Source organism: Buteo buteo, chromosome 16 (assembly GCF_964188355.1).
Source record: "Buteo buteo chromosome 16, bButBut1.hap1.1, whole genome shotgun sequence".
Classification (NCBI taxonomy): Eukaryota; Metazoa; Chordata; class Aves; order Accipitriformes; family Accipitridae; genus Buteo; species Buteo buteo.
The window spans coordinates 22,907,160-22,920,577 of NC_134186.1; the positions used below are offsets into that span (position 1 = coordinate 22,907,160).

The 13,418-nt window shown below is 36.2% G+C and overlaps 1 protein-coding gene across 3 annotated transcripts in view; it reads right to left on the reverse strand.

Annotated features, from left to right (window-relative positions):
• ELP4 (elongator acetyltransferase complex subunit 4) overlaps positions 1-13,418 on the reverse strand; it is a 158,246-nt gene that overhangs the window by 106,733 nt on the left and 38,095 nt on the right. For all 3 annotated transcript variants that reach the window (XM_075048200.1, XM_075048201.1, XM_075048202.1), the window contains exons 5-6: positions 12,655-12,794; positions 2,251-2,335 (exon numbers count right to left, since the gene is read on the reverse strand). In XM_075048200.1, coding sequence (XP_074904301.1) covers positions 2,251-2,335; positions 12,655-12,794 — 225 coding nt within the window. The remainder of the gene's footprint in view (positions 1-2,250; positions 2,336-12,654; positions 12,795-13,418) is intronic.

Here is a 13,418-nt window from a genome sequence, read left to right on the forward strand (position 1 = left end):
CAAGCCTCCATAGTCTAGAAATTTTGGAAGGATTATACTTCACAGTACAAAAAATGAAGCATTAACGGCATCAGCTTCTGTTATTCACAGACAGTGATTAATGGATCTACTTAAAGTCAGTAAGTAAATCTCTTGAAAGTTCAGCATCTCCCTGCTACATTTTGGCCCTTGCAGTTTTCTCCGAACTTCATGAAAGCCACTGCCAATAGGACCCAGCCAAAGGGGAGAGGATTATTTGGAGGGGAAGAGCATACATGCACAAACTTCTCAGAAGATTTTATTATTATTATTATTATATACAGGAAAGGACACAAGTCCAGAGGAATACAGGCTGGTCCTTACTCTACTACAGTCTTCATATCTGGCTACTTAAAAAATACTTCTGAAGGCTCAGTAAATAGAAGGGGATATGGAGTAGCAGAGAGGTGAATTTCTCATAGATTTGCAAGATAAAAAGATCCAAGGCGTGTTCTGGGCTGTTACTACATTCAAATCTGGACATATTTTTACAAGTGTGTATTATATACTGCTTCTAAATGTACAAATCTGAGCATACAAAGAAAGATGATAAATGGCGAAAAGAGGGATCTTAAAAGAAAGTAACAGAAACTGCTCCAGGAAATCATATGCATCATCTCCCTTGGAACAGAAACAACTACACAAGTGCTAATGGCTTTCTAGATGGATAAACTGGTCTGAAAAAGGACTCTTCTTCTAACTTTTAAAGCTTCACCTCAGAAATGTAAATACGTCATTTAGCAAATGTATACTTTTAAATTCATCTGAGTTAAAGTTCTGGTTTTGCTTTACTGACAGTAGTATGACTTTTTGAAACAATGAACAACAGGTACAGAAAATAAGTATCCATGCATGATGTTTGATTTTTCCCTGCTTGCAAGCAAAGAACCCCAAAATATTGGCTCTGACCAACCTTCATTTTCTTTTACATGTAAAAAAAAGTTCAGGAATACACAAAAAAAATTAGAAACACCAGCCTAATCTCTTCAGTAGGAGGTTGTTTGCTGGCTGAAGGTTGGCAGGGTGCTTGTTTCACTCGGCGCTGCTCTTTGCAGCCGGCAAGCTCTCGGGCTTCCACAAGACTTGTCACCGTGCGGGAGGAGCATCTCTGCACATGGTGCTGTATGGTAAGATGACATGTCTGTTGCCATGGCTACCACAGCGAGTGGGGAGAGGTGCCTGTCAGGGACCAATTTACTTCTCCAGACTGGCGCTGCCACCAAAGGGAAGGCAAACTCCCCCATAAATCTCAGCAGAGACTAAACACTGAACACAAATAACCTAAATCTACACACAAGTGTTGTGTGCAGGTAATGTTTCTAAAACATATTGTTAGACATGAAAACATCCATTCCAACAGTATCTTCCCAACAAAAATGATTTCTAAGATACTCAATTGGTAATACTACAGAGTCTTGTATTCTATTCTTTGAGGCTCTCCAGCATCTATACTAATTAACTTCTACTGTAGTAACATTTCTATTGCACAAAAATAATTACCTATCAATGAAGCATTAATATATACTATTTATTATTTCCATCAACTCCAAAGGACTCACATATTACTGAATATGACAAAGAATAATAGATAGGGCACTGCTCAGATTAAAAAAGGGCTTTCAGCCTATGTTGTTATGCTTAAAATATTTTTGATTACCCACAGTATGATTTATGAAGAGTACAGAGATCTTTAGAAGTCTGGTAAGGTTTTTTGATTTGTAAGTTGAAATAGCAATCTTATTTCTTTACTTGTGTTTTAATGCTCGCTACATAAAGATGCACACCATTTAATTCATTAAAAAAGTCACTCTACTCCAGTTAAAACAACATGTAAAAAATCTGAAAGTTTAAGATTGAATGTTCAGTCTCAAGAGTTTTGAACACATAATTGCTAAAGCAATAGCTTGAAAAAAATACTGCAGGCGAAAATATGTTTTGTTTAATTACATTATATTTGGCAATCCATTTATTAGCTAATTGCACAGAATATGCATTTTACTAATGTTGGCTTACAGTTCTTTCTCACATGGTCTGCATATCTGTAACAGGCAAAAACTCCAAATGCACATTAAAATATGAACCACACTCTCTATTTACTTCACTTGTTTACTTCAGCAATGCTTAGAAACAGCTTGTTCCTTGTTACTTTGTCCAAGGCCTCCTTGTGCCACCCTTGAAAATTCAGAAAACAACATTAGTTAGAGGATAGAAGAGTATGAGGGTCTGAAGTACCTGGGGATGAGAGCCATCAAATCCATCCTGGTAAATGATCCTCTGAATGGACTGAAGCAGCCTTGAGTATGCACTGTTCATATTACTGTCGGTAAGAAGAAATAGTTTAGTAACACATTTTAATACTCTCCTATATGTCTCTAACAGCTGTATTAAAAATAAGCAGATGCAGCTTTCAGTCCACAAGTGTCATATAGAAAAAAGTGTCATAAAAGAAAAAGCTCAAACTTCTTTGAATAAAGTTGACATTATAAGCAGTTGTGATTGCTTCATCTTAACTAGTTCAGTGCTCAGACATTTAGTGAAATCTAAAATCTCTAGGGATTAAGATAACTTAATTATGTCAGGCTCACTTACATCTAGAAGACTAATGATTTAATGTATCAACTTAAAGCTGAAACCATTACAGCAAAGTACTAATCTTCTATAGCTGACAAAGATCTACACAATTGTTATTCCAAGTATATCTAATCAATGCCCTGATTGTCCTGGTTTCAGCTGGGATAGAGTTAATTGTCTTCCTAGTAGCTGGTATAGTGCTATGTTTTTGAGCTAGGTATGAGAAGAATGTTGATAACACTGTTGTTTTCAGTTGTTGCTAAGTAATGTTTAGTCTAAAGTCAAGGATTTTTCAGCTTCTGATGCCCAGCCGGCAAGAAGGCTGGAGGGGCACAAGAAGCTGGCACAGGACACAGCCAGCGCACCTGACCCAAACTGGCCAACAGGGTGTTCCATACCATGGGATGTCACATCTAGTATAGGAACTGGGGGGAGTGGGGGCGGGAGGAATCGCTGCTCGTGGACTAACAGGGCGTCGATCGGTGGGTGGTGAGCAATTGCCCTGCACATCATTTGTATATTCCAATCCTTTCATTATTGCTGTTGTCATTTGATTAGTGTTATCATTATCATTATTAGCTCCTTCTTTTCTGTTCTATTAAACCGTTCTTATCTCAACCCACGAGTTTTACTTCTTTTCCCGATTTTCTTCGCCATCCCACTGGGTGGGGGGGGAAGTGAGTGAGCAGCTGTGTGTGCTTAGTTGCTGGCTGGGGTTAAACCACGACACTGATGAATAGAGTTGACCTTCTATTACTGAAAACTTTCATACATACAACTGCTACAACAATCAAAACCAACAAAAAATGAGAGAGACAACATTTTCACAATTAAAAAGTTCATGTAGTTAATTTTTTTTTTTTTAGTATTTTTTTTCTGATACAGCACCAGAGCATAAGATACATTCTGCTAATGCTACAGTTCCATTTTATATCCATATACTACAGGTGTTATTACTGCTTTATTTGCATGACAGCAGAATTGTGAGGTAGAATCTATTTTATGTATTATTTAGAAAGTACAAGATTAAAAAAAAAAAAGCAGCAAACTAGTGGCTAAAAATGTATTTAAGCATACTTAAAACCAAATGAAAGTTCAGCAAATCATCTCATCAAAGTCTTAGAAGGTCCAGTTCCTGCATGTCCAAAGCACTTCTTTAGATGTCCATCCCAGCCATGCTCTCCAGTCCACAGGCTAACACATACAAAGGACAGAAAGTCCTAATTTTTACTTTAAAAAAGCAAGCCAGTTGCTCACTTTTAAAAGACACATACTGTTTCCTTAAATCCCATAATGCATACTGGCTTGTGTGTCCAGACTTGACATAGGTTCCTCACTGCAGCTGAGAGTTGAAGCTCTTCTATCTTTTCTAGCTTTGGCGTTTCCTTCTGGTCTCACTGATTACCATCAAGGGTGGTGGATTCAAACTTTTTTGTGTACTTCTTGGGAAATATGACATGTTATTTTGAAAATTTTGCCTCTAAAAATATTCTTACGTGCTCCAATCATTTTATGTGTCTGGTAACAGCCCAGGTTGGAAGGGACCTCGAAAGATCACCTGGTCCAAACATTAATGAAACTATTTCTGTTACTTTAGTAAGAGCCAAAAATGTTATCCAAATGTATTTTAGTAATGAATACCTAAATAAACCCAAATAAACTTGCTTTCATACTTTTGCACAGGAGAGAAGACAACTTTTCTGAGAAGCACAAGAGTTGCAAACATCTGTCTTTTACACCATTGCTTTAACTCAGAATTCTGAGTTTCATTCAAGAAACCAGTATCAACCCAAACCCAACCCCCCAATGATATATTTTTTATAGACATCTACAATCAAAAAAGTCATATAGTCGTAATAATTTCAAGTTTTGAAATACTCAATGTCAGAAAACATTAAGATATGACCCTTCTCAGAGATAACTAAAAGGGAGAGTTTCCAAATTAAACTCTGCTTATTTGTTTTCAGATTTAGTACCCTAGAAGGCTACTGGTTAAACTGATGTATCTTAATAATTTAATACACTCTATGAAATTCACAGCTGAAAATAACTGGCAATATATAATCTCAGTGCGACATTTAACATGTAGTCTGCCTTGCTATACAAAAAAGCATCTCAGAAAAGAAAGAGTAAATTTTTGCTTATGAAGTCAATTACTTTCCAAGTGTTTAGTTGCAAAAGGAATGGCTGTTAAATGTTATACCTATACTGTCTTGTAGGTGTCAGTTTACAGGGAAGGTGGAGAGGAAGAGGGCTTTAGCCTCCATGCTAGCCAAAATGTCTTCTCCCTCCGTGTCTTCACATTATTGCAATACGTACACACAATCCTTGTTGCTTACACAGTGCTGCAATTTCTTCCCAGTTTTGCCAGAGCCAGCAAGAATCTGCAGCACTTCACAATAACCAGAAGCATTCATGTATCCTTTTGGATATTCCTTTATCCTTTTGGAAAAGTTAGAAACTGCTGCTCACCAACATTAGGAAGGAGTTTGCAGCTATCTTATAGCCACAGCCAGGAACACAACATGTGTAATACGAAAAGATGACTGTGGTCTTCGTCACCACAAACCAGCATTTTCAAGTTTGTGTATCTATCACTTATTTTGCTTATGAGTATTACCATGCTATCTACAGGGATGCCAGAGAGTATACTGCAATCACAATACTTGCCAATTCCTTTTTTGTTACTAACTTGCTTTTAAAAGTTAGTGGATAAAGGAATAAAATACCTAAACCATTAGCAGAATTAAAAGGTTCCAAAATTAAAACAAACAAAAGAGATCTTCATTTAATCAATCACAAAAAGATTTACAGCAAGGAAAGAATTAAAGAAAATAATGTAGTGCATACAGATCTTTTTAAGATGTAAAAATAGGTGCTCTTCTACTTGTTGCTGAAATACTGACCGTTTACTTGAATTTGAACCATGCTATGTAAATAAAGACATGAAAAATATTGTGCAAACCCTATTTATAAAAACAAATTAGACTACCCTTCTGGCAATGTTTGTCATAATATTTAAGGAAGGAAATAAGATATTTCTAATTTTTTAATTCCTAGTCTTTTTTTGTATTTGTTACTAAAGACCATTTAATTCTGATAATGAGTTTAAACAATTCCTTCTTCAGTCTTTTTTTTTGCTTAGCAATTTAGTAATGGATAAAGCAGGAGCTGGCTAGAAGGTATCCGGGTTACAACGGAGCCTCTGGCTTCTCTGTTGATAGTTTCTAAGCAGTTAACAAAGGTTAGGTTATCAAGGATATGACAAATAGCCTTATTATGTATAAAGACACCCCATTAGGCAAGACGGTTACACCTGTTTTATCTAAATTTATTGGTAAATCTAGACTCTAGATAAATTTATTCTTTTTCAAAAGCACATATATTCTTAAGGTAAAACTTAGGAGTATTATGGAAAAACTACAGCTTAATTATTTTATTTCACTTGATTATCAAACTTTCTCTTTTGGTTATTGCAACTGAACAACAAGGACTGAAGTAGAGGGGTAGAAAGTAAGCCTTTTCTGTGATGCACAGAGTTATCACAGAGGATATTTCTGCCTTCCTGTTAAGTACCAGCTTTAGCAATGCAACAAAAAGGACACCAGAATATCCTAGCAACAACAGCCACAAAACAGTTGCTGTCAGCCGCACAACCCCGTTAACCTGGTCCCAGCATTAGGACCAGGACGTAACTGCCTTTCCCTAACATAAAAAATAATGAGATAAGAAAGAGAAGGTTTATGCCTTCTTTTGGCACCAAACACCCAGTCCCATTTACTACTTCCTTTAGGAGAACAGACTTCCCAATCCGTTTTCAATTAATGTTTATCATGGGGCAATGAACTTCTACCCATCTTGGGTGATTATCCAAACGGGGACCCTGTAATCTAATTTAGCCATCAGGTACCAGAACTACAGAAAGGAGAGCAAACACAGTACTCCTCATCTCCCTCCATCAAAAAGCAGGTACACACACGTGTGCAGAAAAGAAAAGAAAGATTGATCCAAACTTTAAAGTGAATAAATGATGTATATAACCTCCAAAACTGATCTTTAATTGCAAAGTAAAAGGCCAGTCAATAACTTAGTTCTGCCTAATCAGCCAAAGAATCTCCTTTCTTTGCAGGTCTGTAAAGAAGCCAAGTGCTTGTGTGGATGGGAAGAGAGGGACGTATGTATAGATATACATGATTTCTAAAAAGGGCCAAGAGTTTCCGGCCCAAATAAAGCCTCTACATCTCTGATCCTGCAAGGGAAGCACTGTGATTATCTTGTGATAGACATTAGCTACAATTACAGAGACAGTTCACTCACTGAAGAACAGTTTAAATAAAACAGGTTTCTTAATGTGATGCTAGAGAATTAGAAGTACCAAGATGATTTGGTCCTTTTTACAAATACATGGTTCTTATGCCACAAAACATTAGGACAAAGGACCTTGCTTATTAAAAGATGCAGCACTGATTTTCCAAGGATTGTAAAATATATGTTCACTATACTCACTGTTTCTGTCAGGAGAGTATAACCTGTACAGGAAAATGTGGTACATTACTTTTCTTGCACATTTTCTGCTTTAACTGCATAATCTGTTCTTTGTCGTTACATCCCCGAGTGGTCAAAGGCAAGGAGAGCAAAGGATTGTTCTTGTTCCCCATCCCTTCCCAAAGAAAAGAAGCGTGAGGAAGAGAACTGTTCCAAATTTCAAGGAGGAAAAATGAAACCTAAGGCCTCCAAAGCTAGTCACCCTCTAACTGAAAAAGAAAGGGCAAAGTAAGGCTGGTCAACAAGGTGAATTCTAGGTGCATCTAACAAGTTACAGATTAAGTACATTCTTTGAGGAACGTTAATTACATACAAAAGTAGCAGGTCTCTATCAGAGAAAAAACCCACCCAAAAAGGACAACACTTAGGGAATGCCTTACTCACATCAGTACCTATGATAATTTAATCAAAAACTACAATAAAAATATACTGAGCTTCTAAAAATCTTTCTTTACAATTACTAGCTTGTCATTGCAGAACATATAGCTTATGATCTCAATGTAGAATGTGTATGTTGGGGTAGGTACACTTTCCATCATGACTACGTAACTTAAGGTGCTCTTCGATGGCTGTAGTTACAGGACTATTACAATTTATTTCAGCCTGAACTTAAACCATGCTGTGCTCTGCAACATTACAAATATTTAGAATGGATCATGCTAGCTAAAATAATGTGGAAACACTTTGAGAAGAGGAAAAAGTTTTTTTGTTTTTTCTTGCTAATTCCTAATTTTTTGCAACTTCTGATACTGAAACAACATACTGTTGAACCTATATCAACAACAATGCCATTTACTTACTGAAAATTATATATTAGGCAAAACTATCAGTTTCCACTTCCTCCTCAACCTCTGTATTAGTGACAAAAGCAAAACGTTCTTATAATCACCCTATCACCCCCCCCCAGTTTTGGTCTGCACTCCTACACAATTGAAGCAAAAATTTCATTCAGAAATGTCTTTATTGATACATATCTTGCAAAGTATACTCTTTAGAAAGTCATGAAATCTTTTGCAAAGATCCCATAATACATAGCCTATTAATGTAAATTATTTCAATAACGAACTATCCCCTTTCTTAAAAATGCCTCCTTGTTTTTGAAGGATTTGTCAGCTTTCAGTGTTAACACATTTTCTGTCAATCTTCTTTAGATAAAGGAAATTGAAAAAATAATATTTTTAGAGATTTTCTGGATTTCAAGTCATTTTTGTAAGTTTTTTTTTAGTTCCTTCCAGTCTATCAGTACTTTTTTTGAGGTACTGTCAGCCTAATAGATGACAGAGCTTTCGCAATGCTATATAGGTAATTAGCATTATACAATGAGATGGTTTTTTGGCCATGCATCTAAGAACATAGCCTGAGAACCTTATGTTTAAGAAATTATATCCTCTAAGCGGAGACATGCTAACTAGCCACGCCCATGCTCCTAGTTCACTGTAACACAGCGTAGAAGAGGTTAGCTCAAACTCTCAGTGGGACCTTTCGGCAATCGAAGATGAGGTCTAATACAAGTTGTTGACTTCTACTGGAAGGGTTAACTGTGACTATCATATTACTTTCTTTCAAATCATTGTCTAGAACAGAAATTTTTACTATTCTATGATATAGTGAAGTTAGCTTTAGAAGCCAGAAGCATTGTATTGATTTTCCAAACAGCAATGCCAACAAAATAATATCCTTTCCCTCCCCCTTTTATAAACTTTCTTTAATGAAATCATCCTGACAGGATTGTGAGCTTGTTTTTGTTCCTTGAGAAAGGAATGCTTCCTTCAGAATCTCATCACAATATTTGTAAAAAATACAGTACAAGCCGGTTGGGTTTCTATAAAAGCATAAACGTTTTGAGAGCAGTGAAATAATTGGTAACATTCATACTTAGTATTGGATTTAATACACTGTGACTAATGTGTATTAAAGAATCACAGAAGATAGGGATGAAAAGGACCTCAAGAGGTCAGGTAGTCTATCTTCTTGCCCCAAGGCAAGTTGAACTACATATAAACCATCTCTGACAGATATTTACCTAACTTGGCCTTAGAGATGTTCAATGATGGAGATTCTACAATACTCCAAACCTATGTCTGCAAGGCAACTTCTTCTCGTGCTAATCATTAGAAAAATAGCTCCTTCTTTCCAGCCTGTACTTCTACTGCTACAGTTTACTGTAGCTCATTACTGCTTGTCCTACCTTCAGCAGACAACAGTTACTACCCTCTGTATGTCAGTTTTTAATGTGCTTCAAGACTCTGCTTAGATTTGTCTAAGAACTTCCATTCTTCTGTCATGGGCCATACATCCCAGTTCTAGATGTATACCCATCTTCGCAACCTTCTCTAACTGACCCAGAGTTTTCCTGAAGAATGCTATCAAAAACCGGACAGCCTTGTTATGGCTGAGCAGAACAGAAGTACTTTGCACATCCTCCACATTACATTCCAGTTTATCACCGCCATGCCTTATGAATTATGCTTTTTGGCAGCATTAATCACAGAACACTGTGAATACATTTTATCTTCTGGAGACCTGCTACACTATTTTATTTGTTCAATTAATTATTCCTACTACTATGATATTCGGCATGTCTTCATTGAATTCCATATAGCTCATTCCAGATCATCGACCTAAATCTTCTTGAATTCTAATTCTATTATCTAATCTGCATGCAATTATTCCACTTTTTTTCCAAGTTTGACATTATGACTACAATAAAGATACCCATTGCTCAGGATACTTATCAAGCCAAATTAGTACCAGATTATCACCAGACCCAACACTGGGATAAAGGTACTTCACTCAGGTTCAACTGTGACTCAATGACAGCTTATTTAGAAGATAAGGATTTAACAATCAACACTACAAAAAAGAAAACTGTCAAACCAGTCTGTGTTCCTCCTTTGACATGATAACAGACTTTATCAATGGAGAATATCTCCTGGTTTATTTTAGAACCTTTTGGCTCTATCCTAGTTAAATACCCACAAGCAAACAAAAGAAACACCTACTGGGTGAAATTACCCTAGAAGCTTAAAAATAGATTATATTATTTCTTCTGGTACTTTTCAGAGCACTGGTGTTATCCTACAGATGTCCTCACCTTCTCCTCTCCTTAAAGACAGGTATTGCTTTGGCTACACTTGACTTTGTGGAATTTTGACAATTCTTTATATTTTACCAATGAACTTGATTAGGTCCCAGCTTGAAAACATTTATGTATTTTCTAACCCAGTCTTTCCTTATGTAAATTGGGTAGTCCAATTTGCTGATATTAACTGTGCTAGGTGCACATCAATTTGGGGATCAGTGTAATGGAGGAACAGCTTTTCTCCACTTCCATGATTTTTTAAGAACTCCAGTTATACAACACTGATGAACAGAAGTTGAAATTCTAATTCACTTTATTTTTTAAATGTGTGTCAAAATTGAATGACTGTAGTTATGGGAAGCTTAAATCTTCCATTTCTCTACAGAGTAATAATCTTTATTTCAGAGGCTGTAATTCTGAAATATTCCTCCCACCTTGTCTTAACTTTACCTAGTGCAACCTTTTTAATACAGGGAATCCAAAAGCAGTGGTGTTTGTTGTCAGGAAAGACAATAATCAAAGTCAGAAGACAAATGATCTACTGTAAATGAAGAAACAGATGTACACATCTTCACAGTTCCCACAGATTTCTGTCTGAGTTCACTATTCCCCATGTGTTCTTTATTCCTCCCTGTCCCTTATCACATTGCATTGTGGTCTAAGAAAACAACGTTTAGAGTGGTGGTTGTCTATTAGCTTAGTACCTGCCTTTACTCCCAACAATACAATTCTTTCATTTCCTCAAGAGAGGCTTCCTGAAAGAGACCTATATTGTGGGTATAGGTAGAAGAAAAGGAGAATAAGCCTTCCAAAATCCATCTTTATTTGATTAAGTTCCTCACCTCATCACTCTCTGCTCTAGCAATTTGCCAAGCAAATTAACTAAATACAATATTTCCGTTAGATTAAAATTAAAAATAAGAACAGAATTCATATGGTAAGAATGATGAACTTTTATCAGGATAGCACACAAGGAAAATATCAGAGTTAAGCACTGCTTATAAAATCAAATGCATAAAAGTTAAAGTCCATTTCCTATACTATACATATGAGTTAATTTGATTTTAATGTAAAATGTACAAATACTTGACAGCCATATAGTTAGTGGAATTAAGCCCAGTCATGAGACATTCCAGTTAGCTAGAGAAAAGACAGAAAGGGAGTTAAATTGCTCAATAACAATATAAGCACTTGCAACCTATCTGTCAGATACCCTTGTGTCTATCCTCTATGACTCTGCTACTAAAAAAAAAATAATTATACATAATATAAATATAAAGTTGGTTCAAATATTTACTACAGAAAGAACAGAATGTAAGTTCTCTGCTTTCTCCTGAAGGTGTTTTGTTGTTTTTTTTTTTAACGTAGCAAGAATTTACTTTACAACCAGTGTCATTTGATCATGTCACACAGAAACAAATTATAAAGAGACTTGGCTTTTGCTTTTCTACAGCTCTAAGAAAGGTGTTTCATACTTCACATCTTTCATAAATCTCAGTTTTTATATCTGACTGTACTGTAATGAAAATCAATCATAATAAAGCATACCATACTATTACTACTTCCAGGAGCTGGCCCTATACAGTGGGATCTATAAAACTAGGTATTATATAAATTAAGCGACTGGGCTGAACAAAGAGATTGCTAGCCCGTATTTGATGTTTGACTTGACTTGAAATGTCTCCAAGAAAGATACAATGGATGTGTGTGCTACAGGCTAATATGAGTCTTTGCTACTGTCACTCATTTTCTCTTGGTCTTCCTTAATTCATTACTGATAGACATAAACAATAATAAGTTATTCATTCAGAGAAGAGTTTATGATCTTCTCTGGAATTAGGGGTGTTGTGTAAGACATAATTAGTGATTGTAATTCTATTCACAGTATTTTGTATTTTCCTTAGGTGAAGCTGTAGGATGTAAGAAGTGAAAGTCACATAATAAACTAATCTGATATAGCATTCTAAGCTATGTAGGTCAAGAATGGCCTGTCTTAGCCCTAAAAACTGTATGGATATCTTCCTAAGACTGATAGCCACCTGACACACACATCTCTGAAAGCTGATGGGGCATGGTGCTCAGGGAGTAGTTCACAGACAGATAGTTTTCCCCAGTCCCCACACTCAGCTGTCAGTAGGGCTGGACTGAACATGCAGCTGTGTCCTAGGCTGTCCTAGTAATGTCTGCCTTAATTGTCCCTGCCAACTTGCTTCCTCCCGCAGCTGAGGAGTCAGTATACTGAGCTGTCCCTGTGCCACAGCAGCTTTGCTGCCAGTCATGGCATGTAGCACTGACGTGAGAACCACAGCTGAACTGCTTGTGAGCCATGTGTGGCTACAAGATTTTTCACAGCAAGTGTAGATGCAAAAATGTCCTTTACTACTAATATGCAGACAAAATTTGAACACACAACAGAAGCATGCGGTGTTACAACTTACTGTGTTTTCATTTTAGGCTGTAAAGACAGTTCTTCAGGAAGGTAAAAACTGTGCCATTTTATGGACTGAAACAGTTCTGGAGACATTGTTTTAGAAACATCATAATAATGGCCAAACTTTGTAGATGTTGTTGGGCTAGCCTGTGAAAACAACAATACTGATTACAATAACATCTTAAGTTATTATCTGTCAAAAGAAAATAATTAACTAGCTATACACTTGAAAGAAATCTCGGGGGTTTTTCCCATTCAGCTGAAGTATAAGCTTCAAGTAGAACAACATTATAATATTTACTACTAAGTTTTGGTTCCCCTGTTGACATTCTATAATGTGAATTTTTCACACAGAATTCAACCCTTACTGTTCCAAGTTGCATCACCAAAGTGCAGTCAGGTACTTAAGAGAATATATTTTTTTACATTCTAGACATATGACCACCAATTACAAAAGGCCAGATACGTGAAACGTGCAGACCATGATGTGTTCCGTCTATCTGATTTTTCAGTATCTGGGAATTATACAGTGCTGCAGAAACATTTTCAGTTGACTTTGAAAATGTTTCACTTCATTTATTTATGATCAGTAAGAAAAATACCATTGCAAATGTTTCACTTTATTTATGATCAGTAATAAAAAATACCATTGCATCTTCATATATCTGATTTTAATAGAAAATTGTAAAAAAGAGGAAATAGTTAAAACCTACTTTTAATTTCTTGAATTTTGAAAAATAGCAGGTTAAGCATTGCACAGACATTACACAC